Source organism: Cygnus olor, chromosome 3 (assembly GCF_009769625.2).
Source record: "Cygnus olor isolate bCygOlo1 chromosome 3, bCygOlo1.pri.v2, whole genome shotgun sequence".
Classification (NCBI taxonomy): domain Eukaryota; kingdom Metazoa; phylum Chordata; class Aves; order Anseriformes; family Anatidae; genus Cygnus; species Cygnus olor.
The window spans coordinates 53508480-53523455 of record NC_049171.1 but is presented as its reverse complement, the minus strand read 5'-3'; the positions used below and the strand labels follow the sequence as shown (position 1 = coordinate 53523455).

The following is a 14976-nucleotide window of genomic DNA, read 5'->3' as shown; positions in this document are numbered from 1 at the left end:
CTGTCCTGGCAGCTCAGGCCACTGGGCTGGGGTGCGTGAGTTCTGTACCAGTGGCTTAGGCAAACCCAGGATTTTGTTGTTCCTGTCTTCCTTCTGTAAAATAGGGGTGCAGCTGATTCACGGTATGGGGAAAACAGAAATATATTTAATATTTTTGAGGTGTTAACAAATAAATCATCAATTTCACTGCGTGTGAAGGCAGGCCCTTACACCAAGGTGCCATACTTTATACCCTTGGGAAGAGGGGTGAAGGAAATGGGGAGGGTTTTTTTTTTTTAATTAAAATATTAGCTTATTTTTATGTTGAGGTGCATGTGTCACAAAGTATATTTAGAACATATTAATTGTTTGGTTATGAGTCCATCTCTCTGCCTAGTAAACGCTGAAAGCAATTAAGTTTTGTTTAGCATTTTGGCATATTTTGTGCCATCTTTGGCTCTATTTCAAGTTAATCTTTTAAATATATTTTGTTTAAAATGAGAAATAGTTATTGAGCATGTAAATGAAAACTTGACTCTTTACTGACCCCTTTTCACTTGTTCCAAGGAGGCTTAGTTGACTTAATTAAATCAAAATATTATTCTGAAGGACTGGTAGTGGCAGATAAGAAATTGACTGAAGGCTTTTACAATGTATAAACAATTTATTAGCAATACCATGACGAGACATTATGTAGCTATACTGGCTTTTTATATAAGGAAGGCATTTATTTGTACAGGGGAAAAAAAAAAAAAAAAGAGCCTTACATAGAGATAATGACTAATTTTGGCAAAATAAGATGTGCCCTTGAAGATTTTTCTCACTGGACTGAAATATTGGAGAGAAAATAATAAAATTGAGATATATCTGAGATAGAAATGTTAGACATATTCATAATGCATCGCGTATACTTGCTTATTTTTACTAATTCACAACATGTGACATCATCTCTGTGGCTTTGGCTGGGGATGGAAGATTCACAGACTTTGAGGGATCCTTTTCATGTCACAGTTCTGCAGAAGGTTTTTTTTTTTTCCTTTTTAATCTGCTCAATAATTATCTTGCAATATTTTATTAAAATGTCATTGGAAATGTGGTCTGTCCAAAAAAGGACCATTAAAATAAGTTGTGAGCTAGGAAAACCTTATTTTAGAATTAAAGAATTAAAAATATAACATTACCAAGTCTTAAACTCCACTCCTACTTCTTGCTATATATGTAAATGTGCAGAGAGTTATAAAAATTCATCTGATACCTGAGAAAGTAATTGAAATCCTGGGGAGATGTGGGCATCTGGCAAGGGCTAACTGTAGGTGAGGTGGGTCTCTCTGGGCTTACTCTATAAAGGGAGAGACTCTGTCTTCAGAGTCATCTCCTCTATGAAGTGGTTTAATTCTGTTATCTCCCTGTATTGATCATCAGGGGAGCCCTGAAGAGATTTATTTCTGTGAATACCCTCCTTGAGCTTGTACTCTCTCCCATTTCCAGGTCCTCAGTTATGGACAGTTCTTTGATTGATGTGTCAGTAAGCTGAATTACAGTCTTGGATATGACCCATGTAGTGGAATCTCATGTTGTTATAATTTTAAGGTTAAAACATGGAAAAGCAATCATATTATGCATGCAAAATTGTCTGAGGAATTTCTACTTAATAGCTATATGACCAAATGGCAATTCCAGCCTCCTTCGTGGAGGTAAAGCAGGGGGAAATTTTTTCATTCCCAAAACAGCTAATAATTTTACTTTATTTCTATTTCTAAGGTGTGCATTCTTGGGGGTTGAGCCTTCAGGAGAAGCATGAAACGTATCCTAAGGGAACTCTGAGGGGAAGAAGGAGAAAAGAGATGCAAAAGCTCGAGGAGAGTTTGTGTGGCCTTTGTGTCACCCTCTCCCTTTTTCTTGACCTCCATCTGGGAAGGTCGTGGACGTTGGAGGGGTGACTGGTGGGGTGGAGCGAGGTGTGTGGAAACGGGGGCTGCGGGTCAGGCTGTGCAAGGTCCGGCTCACGTGGGTTCCTGTGAAAAGATTAGGTCCAACCAGTTCCAGTTGTATTCTCCAGGTGGATTCCCTTAGCACTTCTGGAAGTACCAGGCACGACGCATTTTCTCCAAGTTGAGTCTAGTGACTCCAGTGAATTTAAATGGACTCTTCTTAGTGCTGTGTTCCAATTTTTCTGTCCTAGAGTTTTGCACTTTCACCCACCATCATAATTTGAATAACTTTTATGCAAAAAAAAAAAAAAAAATCAGCATTAGTAAAAAGCCCAAAGGAGCTATAGGGAGTTATTTTCATATTTAATCCTAGAACTTTTAACAGTGGCAATTCTCAACACTTCAAATTGTCATTGCTGGGTCTCTCTTATTCTGGCCTTTCACCTTTTCTGCTGGCCAGTTCTGCAGAAGGATGTTGACTCTTAGATTGTGCTTTTGCATCCTGCATTAAATATTGAAATTTTGAAGTCTTACCTTGTCTCCAACTTGTGGACTAGTCCTGGCGCCCTGCAGGAAACGGTGGAGGATGATAAATTTTCTGCAGAGGGGTGCTCACTGATGACCAGAATTTTAGGTGTTTTGACCTGTTGAATTATTTGTGTGGTTTCCCTGAGGATTTGCTATTCATTTCAGGTGAAAATTAGCTGCTGCTTTATATATACTGGGGATATAATGTAATTTTAAAAGAAATCTTGTAAATATTCTTGTGTGTCTGACTTTTGATAAATTAAAAAAAGTTCAAAGTAGTTTTATTTCCTCTGTGGTTCCCTCTCTTTGGACGATATGAATGTTTAGAAGAGCTACTGTTCTCATACTTTCTGTTCCTGTGTACAAAAGGAACAGCAGTGGTCTACTGGAAAAATACCAAGTTGAGTTAGCAGCAGCCCAGGTCAATCAGGCTCGTATTTCCAGAGGGGGAATCGCAATAGAATTACAAACGCTGTGTTTTAGATTCTATGGCACTCAGTGTTCAGTAACAAAGTTCATAAAATAAATGGGAAATACCATAAAATAGTGATGGTCCTACTTTAATATGCAGTTCTGGTCCAGATTCTCACTTTACATTTCACTTAACTGCATAATACTAGTTATAATAATATAGAAACAAGTCCTTAAATATGTCTTCAATATTTTAAAGAAAAAGATAAATTTGCATTTTAAGAGTTTTAAGTAGTATAAACAATTTGATTCTAGACACAATGGTTTGAAGTACATTAAAATAGTGTCCTGCAAACTGATACTATTTTAGCACTGGCCTGAAACTTTAAACCACAAGGTTCATCAGTGTGGCTTCTCCTTCTTCCTTCCTGAGGTGTAGAAGGAATTATGTTTCCATCTCTGATGTCAGTACGTGACTGACACTTAGTAAAGGTTGTAGTGAATATCAGCAGAGGAAAAATGAAAAATACTGGGACATTCAACCATTCTGGAGTGAAAAGAAGCTGAAAAACATATCTTTTTTTTTACAGATATTGCCAGTGATCTGCACATAAATTTGTGTAACTCAGACACAGAGCCCTAAGCAGCCTTCTGAAAATCCCCCAAATGGCCTGATCATTCAGATTCATTCCTGCTGTAGTTTCTTGACATGAGTAATGGGTGACATTGGAAGAAAAACTGTAGGTACTTGAGATGTTATAGATGTTTTTGCTAAAATTTGGAGCAGAAGTAAAATCTTTCACCATAGCCCCAAGCTTGCATCTTAAGACTTCAGGAAGACAGCCCATGACTTCAATAAGACAGCCCGTATGTTCAAAACTGAACAGTAAATAAATAACCATTGTGGACTTTATGGTTGAAGAGTAAATAGATACCTAGCATTGACTTTTTTTGACTTCGGAGAATTTTTTGGTCACCCCAATATAATATTGGTGAAGACCTTGAAAAATGTCTTAGCAGAAGCACAGGATTTGTTGTCTCAGGCATGGACAGAAGTCAGTATTTTAATATGCCCAGTTATAAAGATTTACTGAGCTATTCCACATATTTTCTGCATATTATTCTCCTGGATACCTAGTGTCATTTGCCTGTCCCTTATAAATGTACTCATTCTATATAATTTTTGACACAAAAGTCTTTTTCCATTTCAGCGTACGCCTTCCTCAACAGCTTCTCTGTTGCTCAAGGTCTGTTTTGTTTTAAAAATAATACAAAATTTAGGAAAATCCCTGAGCAATTAAAAAAACAAACAACAACAACAAGAGCACCCTCTTCTGTTTCCTTTTTTTTAAAGCCAAGAGTCTTAAAAAAAAAAAAACAGTCTACTTTCTCGGATCAAAGAGTACGAAATGTCCCTCAGTCTGTATTCTGAGAGCTTTGTTGAGCATCTCCCAGGTTCTAGTAATGTCTCTTCAGGAGCTCATTATCTGCAGAGCCGTGCGTGCTGGAGTCTCGCTTTAAAGTGATGATAAAGTTAAATGGAGCCAGAAGCAATACTGTGGCTACTGTGTTCACCTGTTCGCTTATCTGCTTTGTTCCTTGCAAAGATTAAACATATGAAAGACTATTAGGTATTCACAGCTGAGGGGTACATGAAAATTAGCCGAAAACACTGCATTTGAATCATTGGGTTCTACCATTCTTGAAGAAAACTTGTCAGTTTTGATTTAGAATGCCCGTCTGGGACAAATCAAGCAGATATCATTATTTTGCAGATTTTCCAGGTATACGTTAACACTTTTTTTCTGACCAGCTCTCCCAAATGAAACCAATAAAAGCTACATTAAAATTGACATGAGTGCAACATAGAGCTTTCTACTTTTATTGTATTAAATGTAAAGAATGTGAGCTTACTTTCTCAAACCGTCTTAAGCAAGAATCTTGCACACACAGTAAAGCTTGCAGTGATGCTTAAGAACAGTGTTGCATGCATAAAACCTCTCGATAGCTGTGTTTGGAAAGTTTTCTAATTAACAAAACACAGTACATCAAAATGTTCTGACAGAAGGTGTTGATACCAGCAGAAGTTCTGGTGGAGCACAAGTAGGAACTTAATACGTTTTCTGCCAAGTTTAGTTGATGCATTGCTGCAGGAACAACTCAACGTTTCCACTTTGAGATTTATTGAGGAATTTAATAGAAAAAAAAAGTGGGTTTTTGCAAGTTGCACCAGGACATGGTAACTTCTCAAAACCTTGAAATAGTTTGCCTTTTTTTCTGGTCAGCTTTCTGTACCTGTAACATGTTATGTCATATCTTTTAATCTGAGTAATTTGGGAACAAGCTAAAATATTTTCTTCCAGAACTCATCAGTTAGGCAGAATTTGGGCCAGCGTGGCCCAGAGGTGGTGCCTGCTTCTTGCGTGAATGACTAGTCTGCAGACATAAGCTCCTCAATCTGTAGATAAGAGGTTTCCATACTGTTTGCAGTACTCCCCTTGATCTGATTTTCTGTAATATTTTGATGCTTTTATGCCACCATCTGGAAAAATTTTGATTCACAGTAGATTGAAGGACAGACACCTTGTAAGCCAGTGGATTGTTTTCTTCGCTTCTCACAGAATTGCAGAATCATTTAGGTTGGAAGAGACCTCCAAGATCACCTAGTTCTGTTTCCATCAAATGTAAAAAGGACTCTATTTATTGTAAGATTGCTCTTAAAATGAGACATTCAGATCCCACGAAACTTGTGTTCTGTTTCTGTCGTGTAAAAGTTGGATTGTGTGTATCTGCAGAACCCTGACTTCATTATCTCGTTGCTTTTGTCTGCAGATTAGAAGCATTGTTCTCCTTTGGAGTTTTGGGCAACCATTTGCGTCAGGGGACTTCCGTGTGTCCCAGACTCTTGTACTCTTAGGGTCAGTGAGGGAAGCCCCACCTGATTGCTTTCCTTTTGCTCAGCCAAGTTCTCCCTCAGTGCAGCGCTCAAGTAAGCTTAGTCACTTCGATGCTCTTTGTGCTCTGGGAAAAAGAAAATCAGCAGCACACGTGCAGGGGAATATTTGGCAGACACTATGGTAGTTCAGAAATGGGACAATACAGGAGGTAATATTCTGAGATTCGTTTTGGTGGCACTTCAGTGAGTTTCAAAGGTACCTTCAGCTCAAGGCCAGGCAGCAAAAGGTGTTGCACAGTCTACAGCCACGGCATTTAAGTAGAACACAAACCTGTTCTTTATTTGGCATCTTTATTCTGTTTTTAAAGTTTCATGACTAGTTTTTATTTTTTTGTGTGTGCGGTAGAAATTTCAAAACAATGTGTTAATATAGCTAGTGGGAAATAACTGGGGTTGTCATTTCTTTGCATTGGTAAAACTTTAATTAGAGATATTTGACTTTCTGAAAAAGGTATTTTAATATTGCTGAGGGCTTCCATCACAATGAACTAAGGGTAGGATTTCTTGGTTTTGTTTGTTGGGGGGGGCAATATGAGTGACAGTTTAACTCTGGAAGAATACCCAGTTTTCATAGTTTCGTAAGCGCTAACATGATTCTTGTGACTGCTTATGTGCAAAAGTAAAATTAAATGTGCGTGTATGTCTGTGTCTCTAATGCTGTTTACAGTCTCAAAAATAAGGAAGAGACTCAGCACCTACTAAGTGTATTTGTACCTAACATTCGTGCTAATAATGTGCTTCTCTTATATGTCGTTATTCATCCAGATGCTCAGGAGAGTTGCTTCTTTAGTCTATTCCTTTTTTTTTTTAAATTTTTTTTAAATATCAGGGGGGTTCTTAACATTCTGAATATTGCTGCTGGAAATTTCAAGAGGAAAAAAAAACTTTTTTTTAATGAAACTTTAACCAACTTTTTCTCCTGAATTTTAACCAGCATTAGTTCTAGTGGGGATTTAGCAATAAATGTGCTTTCATCTACTTTCAGCACAATTCAGCACAAAACCTAAGATTAATTTTACTGTGAAGTGTCTTTAGGTCTTAATTAAAAATGAAGTTACTCATCCTGCTAAGACTGCCCTGACAGACAATGCCTAAATATCCTTCTCCAGTTAAATTTTTGGGTATTAAGAAAGATATACTGCATATACTTTTAAATTAAAACTTGTCTTTTATACATGCAGTATTTTAAGACAGTAAACACTTGCACTGTAGAAGGATGACAGCAGTTAGGACTGGAACTTGTGCTAAATACAGAGAAAGCAGGTGAAGTCTGAGAATGTTTTCATTACGATTTATTTAAATGTGATATCATACTGTGAAATAATGATGCAGTGACGTGTAATGGAGCTATATGTGATCTAAAAGACTGGCTTCCTGCCAGAAGTGGCCTGACAAGCCTAGGCAGAGCCTGGGTTGAAGCATTTTGAGGTCCTGTTGTAAAGTCAGAAGATTGCTGAAAGCATGGTTTCTCACACAGATATTCATTATATTTTAAAATCATTATCTTCTTTTAATACCCGTATATCTATTAAACATTGTATTTTATTAGCACTGCATAAGATACTTATGTTTTCTGTTTTTCTCTTCCCTACCCCTGCCTAGTGGAATCGGTCGAAATTGGCCGTGGGCATCTGGTGGCAGCAGCATTTTGGCAGAATTTGGAACTTTGCATCTGGAGTTCGTACACTTGAGCCACCTGTCTGGAAACCCTGTATTTGCTGAAAAGGTTAGATTGTTCAGTTAAAATCATGTTCTAAAAGATAAATCACATTTTAGGAGACTAATATCTCTACAGAGAGATTTGGATTTTCAAAATTGGATTTTTCCAATTGGATTTTTGGAGGAGGCATGGGCCAGAAACATCCAGAAACAAACTTACTGAGCAAATTAATTATCTTTTGAAATTTATGAAAATTTGATGATTAAAATTTCTTCTATTGAGAGACAACTAAAGCGAGATGAAAGTGTGCATTTTAAAAATCCTAGCCTATGCTTCTCTTTCGAAGTGGAATCAAGTTATAGCTGCAAGGAGCTGGAAATATGTTTATGTAAGCTGCTCCTAAAAGCCTTTAGAGACATTGATTCCACAGCCTGCCAAGACGAGCTGTTCAAGGTCTGGTACACTAGATAAAGAAGAAACTGGAGTAAGCTTTGCATAGAGGTACTCAGAACTATTAATTAAGTTAGGTGTAGGACTCTTTTCAGTCTGCATTTAGACAATAACTGTTAGCAATGTAGCACCAAGATGCAGAAGGCAGTTTGTGTACCACAGCAGAAATTCTTTTACTGCTTGAAGTAAGCTTATTTCTCATGTGTCTCAGCAGCTAGTTCAGTTGATCTCTAAGCATACAAGATGTTTAAGATAAAGCTGTCAGTACCTTTTTTTTTTTTACTGCTTCTGGTCTGTGTTTGTCATGATCTTCATTCTCCCAAGTTGCTACCTTTGCTTTTTTTGTGAAAATTAAATTTCACTTTAAATTATTTCATGTGCTCTGCAGTGAATTGTGCTACTGGATGACCCCATCTGCAGAGCATCTGTACTGTAATTGTTTCCCTGGGCCTCTCATTTGTGGCAAGCTCCTTAATCACGCTGGTGGAAAGCTCAGGGCTGAATTGGTTCCTGCTGGGCAAGTTAGTTGTATGAAGCTTGGTTCCAGCAGTGTTCTTCTTTCTAGGCAAAACAACCTTACAATTCACTTATGCTTCTAAACTAGGTGATGGGTTTAGTATGTAATAACATTTATGATTTGGGTATATGAGGAATATAATGTTGAAGTAGGTGAGCTTAGTTAATGCAATTAGCGTCTGCGAATTTCAGAATACTATGGAGGGACAAAATATTCTGTATGGCAAGACCTTAACTTTAGAGCTTGCTTCTGTTGTGCTGTTTCATGACCAGCACTTGTCACAGAAACTCCATTTTTTTTGTAGTTTATTTACATGATGATGTCAGCCTAGAGGATCTTTTTAGTAATAATATAATTGCACAGATGCATTCAGACACATAGTGTATGTGCTGAAAAATACTATTTTTTATTTTATCGGGACACTTGCACTTTGAAACTTTTGTACTGATGCTGTTGTATTTTGGGGGAACAATGCATGAGTGCTCAGTGTTTTGTATCCTTCCAATAGGTAATGAATATTCGAAAAGTTCTAAATCGACTGGATAAACCAGAAGGCCTTTACCCCAACTATTTGAATCCCAGCAGCGGCCAATGGGGCCAACGTAAGTAGATCACTTCTTCAGTACTATGAACTGTCTTATCAGTATGCTGTTTGCAGTTGTTAGCTTCTTTCAGTCATTGTTACGTTTTATTCATTCCTCGTGTTATATCCAAGTTCTTATACAATGCAAAAAAAAAAAGCACATTAAAATGCAGCAAGTAGAGTTATTATTTTGAAATGTTCTCTTTTAAGGTCTTTCAATATGGCTTATGCAAGTGGGGAAACATCTAACTATGTAGCTTTGGAAAGGAATTTGTAGATTATAAAAGCCTTTTATTGAAAAGTCTAAAGTGCTCTCAAAAGTAGGTGCTTAAGGAAACATTATCAGCTCATCTGAATCAAATTTCATGTTTTTAGCCTGGTACAGCTCCACTGAAGATTAAAAAACTTTTTCCAGTTAATACCAGCAGTGATTCCTGTTGAAGTTTAATACTAACAATTAAGGAGGCAAACTAGACAGAACTGTCATGCTGTTAATCCTCTTGGAACCATTATTGGAGACACCAAAATTAGAAGGCAAAGAATATAAAAAAAATGCTTGAAGTATTAGAACTTCTCAGCTCAAAAACTCAGGCTCAAGCTCGAGACTGAGCCTGTTCTTGTTATACATTGCCTTCTCTGATCTTTATTCCAGGTTCAAAGCCTAAGCAGTGTGCAAAAACACGTCTGGAGACCCTACTTCTTTTTCCACTTTTCCCATTTACTTGCAGTCCACAACCATCCCATTCATGTCTCCACTTTCAATGTTTCAATGTTCTCTTAAGAAAACAAGCAAGATAAGCTAGCTTAATCTTACAAGAAAAAGGTAGATGAGATGGTTTCTTTGATTATCAGTATTAGAGGTGGTTAGACCACACAAGACAGGGAAAGGACTGGAGAAATTCTTTAATATAACAGTTTGTCTGGTATGCAGCTAAGATGAAGTGAGTTCCTGAATTCTTCATGGGACTGGCTGCAGTCTGTATGGACAAGATAATTTTTGCATAGGCAAAGAACAAGCTTTTTAATTGAACAAAATATATTTTTGAATGTTTTTGTGTCACTCTGTGAACTAAAAAGATGTCCAGAAAGGTTGTGATGCTCAGTTGTATTGTTCCATCAAGACAAAGGCCATTTCCCTTTGTGTGTTAGAAGTATTCCCTTTGTTTTGGAAAGCCTCATAGTCTGCTACTCTGTGAGGCTTGTTTGAGGTTGTTCTGCCGCTGGCCTATGGCAGCTCAGTGTGTATAAGTGCCTGACTCCAGCTGGCACGTTTGTACAAACTCTCTGATGTCTGTGCCTACTTGTTGCACATGCTGGTTTAGCGTGGCTTTGTAAAACACTAAAGCTTCCCGTTGATCCTAAAGCAGTAGGTACCAGGTTTGATTAGAAGGCCGCCTCAGTAAAGCTGCGTTCAGCCAGCTTTAGTTACCTTGGCTTCCTTCCTTGGCTTCAGTCAACCACAGAAATTCGGCTTTTTGATGGTAGGCTAGATGACAATTTTCCTAATTTGCATCCAATTCCCTTATTTAGTGCAATAGTGCTGAGAGCTCACATGAGTGGGGCTGAACGGGGACATCCTGGGCCTGGCTTAGTTACACAGTCCTGCAGTTACTCTTTTGGTGGGCTGAATGACAATACATCTTGCTAGTAGCTGACACCATTAGTGGCTCTGCCTGTTTATTTTAGGGCAGTCAAATACTGATGCTGCCTTGTGGCCTTTGACATTTCCCTATTTTTAATGTAATTGTGTCTTATGTACTCATCTTTCACACTAAATGCCGGTTTCTGTTGGCTTGCACAGTAAAGATTACAGTGTATACTGCCTTTGTTTTCTGTGTAGTATTGACATAGAAATTAGCTTTCTGCACGTGCAAATAATGAACACAATTGTTGATGTGGGTCAGTCCCTAGCATGCTGAACGGCAAAAGCAAATTTGATCTTTACTTGTTGCATCTCTTCCAATTCAATTGTCTCTGTTTGCAGACATTGATTTTTTTTTCCACAGTAGGAGATCAGAACATAAAACTTGAATGGTGTTTTATTCAAGATTGCTTTTCTAGTCTGTTTTCAGTTGATTACACCAGGAAAAGAAAGCCTAGACCCATAACTAGTTCAAGACAGAAGTATTCCCTTTCAAGCATCAAGTGGGGAGGGGGAAGTAGTTTCTGAACATTTCTTCTTTAGCAATGCTGTAACTGTAAAGGACACTGCTGGATCACTGCCACTGTTCCTGTAAATTCATTTAGCCCTTGTTATTTTGACAGTAAACTGACAGTGATTTGCTGCAGCATGCGTCAATTGGATTTGTCTACTGCAATAATGTATATAATAACAGGGCTTATTATTGATGAAACTGTGCTTCTGCTATTTAGTTTGCAAATGTCAGAGGTTTCTATGGTAATTTATTTAGGAAACCGTAAAGGTCATTTAAATGCTGCTGTTCAAAGATCAGCCCTCCATCATAGAAAATGTTCTCATTTTTTTAAGAAGCCTCTTTTCCTTTTAGATCATGAACATTTAATTAAATAAATGGTATATTCTTTCCAGAAATTTAATACATCTCATTCAAAAGAATAGGGGAAAAAAAGCTGTTTATAATCCAGTTTTGATGGCACAATGTATCTGTTAGGCAAAAAGATGGGATACATTTGGAAAACTAAATTATTTTTGGTATGTCACAGGCTTGAGGAGGAAAAAACACTGTTAATAAAGTTTGAATAGGAAAAAAGTCTATCTTCTGCAGATGCATGGCTTTCCAATTCAGTAGGCAAAAGGAAGTATTCCATGAAGAGAAGATACTAAGGAGTTTAAAAATAAATAGATTCTCTGCGTTCTTCTGAATTCCACCAACACAGAGGCATAACTCTGAAGTTAAGATCAGTGAGGTGTTGAGAAACTTGAGGTCTGCACCACTAACCCTCCTGCTTCTTGCTTTGTGAGCCTGGATTACCCCAAATGTGTTCTGCTTTTCTCATGCCCAGAACTATGTGGTATGACTCAACATCTTGCTGCGCAATGTATGTACCCACATCTCCATCCTGGATGTCTTGGATGGTATTATCAAACCCCTTCCGTGCTGTAAAATTGACGGATATAAATGAATAGTCCTGGTAAAGCATTTTGAAATCCTTCCACAGAAGACTCAATATGTGCCAAGTCCCTTAATGTTACCAGGCGGGATCAACTTCAAGAAGAAAACCTGGAGTTCTTAGTTTAATAGAGCTTAGAGGTTGTAGTGTTTTATGCTTTTAGGAGATAAAATGCCAAAATCATATGATAGCCCATTAGAATTTTGCCAAACATCTTCTCGGCTCCTGGACAGCAAGTTGGTGCCACCTTGTGCAAGTAGCTAAGACCATCGGTACTTCCTACATGGCTGGTGCAATGACATCGAATGTTTTGACTTGTTTGCGGTGCCAAGTCCTAGATGTGTGCAACTGAATAATCACAGCATTTGTAGTGCCACATTTTTTCATATAGTAAGCAAGGACAGAATAAATCAATGTGATAGCAATAATCTTCTGTAGATCTGTCAAAGCCTTTTTTTTTTCCTCTAGAACCATTGCTGACTTCTGAGACCAGCTGGATATTCAAAAAATACCAAAAAATAAACAATAAAGTAAATTCATCTTTGTAGTAGTGGACTTAAAACATTTTGATTTTTCTATGAATTTACTTAAATGGAGCACTAGTGAATAAAGAACAAATAAAAACAATACCTGCATGTTAAGAGGGGAAAGCATTTATCAAATTACAGAGCATTTTCTACTTTTTTCTTGTTTTTAAGATCAAAAAGAACTTAGGTTAACGTGTTTTTGTATGAGATTGACTATAAACATGAATTAGATGTTAAACATACAAGTTCTTGTTTCTTTTCTATGAACTCCTGAGACACTGTGTGGATGTTAAATAAGTATGGTGCATTAGCCTGATGAAAAAGCCAGCAATTAAAGAAATAATTTTCTTTATATACCAGCTAAAGTGTTTTTGAGGTTGCAGGCTTACACTTACTACAAGACTGTTACAGGGAGAGATGTTTAAATGTATTAAATCTACCACTGTGTCATACTATAATTGTATTTTATTGTCCATGCTGGAGATGAAATTGCTGTTGAACTTCTTTATTCCTTTTTTAGATCACGTCTCCATTGGAGGGCTTGGGGATAGCTTTTATGAATATTTGCTCAAGGCATGGCTGATGTCGGACAAGACAGATGAAGAAGGCAAGAAAATGTATTATGATGCTGTTCAGGTAAATGAGATATTTAAATCTTCCTTGCCATAATAATCTAATCTCTAATAATTCTAACAATGTGAGGGATTTATGTGTTTGCCGCCACAGAGTGCTTTTTGTTTTTAAAGAATTAGTTGGTTTTTTTTAAAGCCTTCATCAAATATAAATGCTAAATGAATACAGATACTGTGAGAACGGGGAGAGTCTTGAATTACAGCTAATTTTTTTCAACTGAAATACGGTCAATCCTCTCTAATACTGGAGGGGAAGAGCATAAAATATGCACAAAAATGCATCTACAAGTAGCTCTCATATAAAAGTTCAATTTTGCCCTCAGTTTTCTCTATATCAACTCTTTTTGCCTCCTTTCTTATAATCAGAAGGCAGTTCCTCTCTTGTATTTCAACCTCATATTTCATCTATTGCAGTGTTTTGACTGTGGTCAAAACAGGAATCAATATATTATGGCAGATAATTTACCCCCCAAAAATTATTTGTTACACAGGGACTCTGTTACAAGAGGCGTACATTTGTCAGACTCTGAAACAGCCAATTATTCAAATTAGACACAAAAGAAAGTTTTCAAAAATCAGAATTGTTCATATTTATATTTTTACGTTTTGTTTTATTTATGATCCTTCTGGTCTGCAGTTTGCTTTGTTATTGGTGGTGTTTCCTTAATGTACAGTTTTGGGAGAACTAATGGCTTTGTGACACTGGATTGAGACTTGTGAAGTATTAAGTTTAAATTCATATTTACAGGCTTTCCTTGCAGTCTGGGCAAATGACCTATTTCCTCTGTTCTTTGCTTTCATATATATATATAAAAGAGGATAATACTGCTACTTTTTTCCATCCTTTCATCTATTTTGACTGTAAGCTCTCTAGGGCTAGGACTTTTATCTCTTATTAACTGTATGTATGTACAGTGCCCCTGTAGACAAGGCTTCAAGATGCTAAGCAATATCTGCTTATTCTTTCATACATTTGGAAATGCACGGTCCTTAGAGAAGAGACATAAGTCTCTTTTTACTTCCCACACAGCAAAAAGTGGTGGCATTAGAAAATGCAACCCTGACTCACTGGAAATTTTCTTTTTTCATTAGAGAGAAAAGTCATATGTGAGGATTTGAGGGAGGGTGTGATCTCTGCTGGTCGTACATTTGACAACCAAGCATCCTCTGCTAAGAAAATCCTGCCTTTAATTTTGTAAGTGCAGGTTTGGATGTGGTCAGCCCCCTTTCCGCCGATAACATGGTTTCAGCTTCAGAGCAAAAGGTGGATTTTAAACTAGGTTTGAGTAAATTTGAAGCTATAACACAAGAACAGTGATATTGTAATAGTTCAGCCGCTAGGTTGGCAGCCAAAAAGAGAGAACAAAGCATCTGGCAATACGATATCAATTCATCTTACCATGGAAGGCATTTTGAACCACCTCAAAGCTGCTTCTACTCTTCGACTTTCACTGGTTTAATAATGTCATTTCTTTCTTTTAAACACATTCTCACACAGGGTAAGTGCTAGTGTGTAGACATGTGCAGTAAAAATGTGGTTTCCTGGTACATCTCTTCTGGAAACTGCTGCAGGCTAAGCATCCCTAACGTGGTGCAGTCCTGGCCCTTGGTGGCATGACCATGAGCGCATCGCTCCCCGTCCTGCCAGGAACCACCAGAGGTAGCCAAGCGAAGCACCTCGATGGTCTTGGCTGCTTCTCCAAAGGCTGAAG

The 14976-nt window shown here is 37.5% G+C and overlaps 1 protein-coding gene across 2 annotated transcripts in view; it reads left to right on the top strand.

The window, feature by feature from the left end:
- MAN1A1 (mannosidase alpha class 1A member 1) overlaps nucleotides 1-14976 on the top strand; it is a 141636-nt gene that overhangs the window by 105917 nt on the left and 20743 nt on the right. For both annotated transcript variants that reach the window (XM_040551505.1, XM_040551506.1), the window contains exons 6-8: nucleotides 7408-7531; nucleotides 8941-9034; nucleotides 13153-13268. In XM_040551505.1, coding sequence (XP_040407439.1) covers nucleotides 7408-7531; nucleotides 8941-9034; nucleotides 13153-13268 — 334 coding nt within the window. The remainder of the gene's footprint in view (nucleotides 1-7407; nucleotides 7532-8940; nucleotides 9035-13152; nucleotides 13269-14976) is intronic.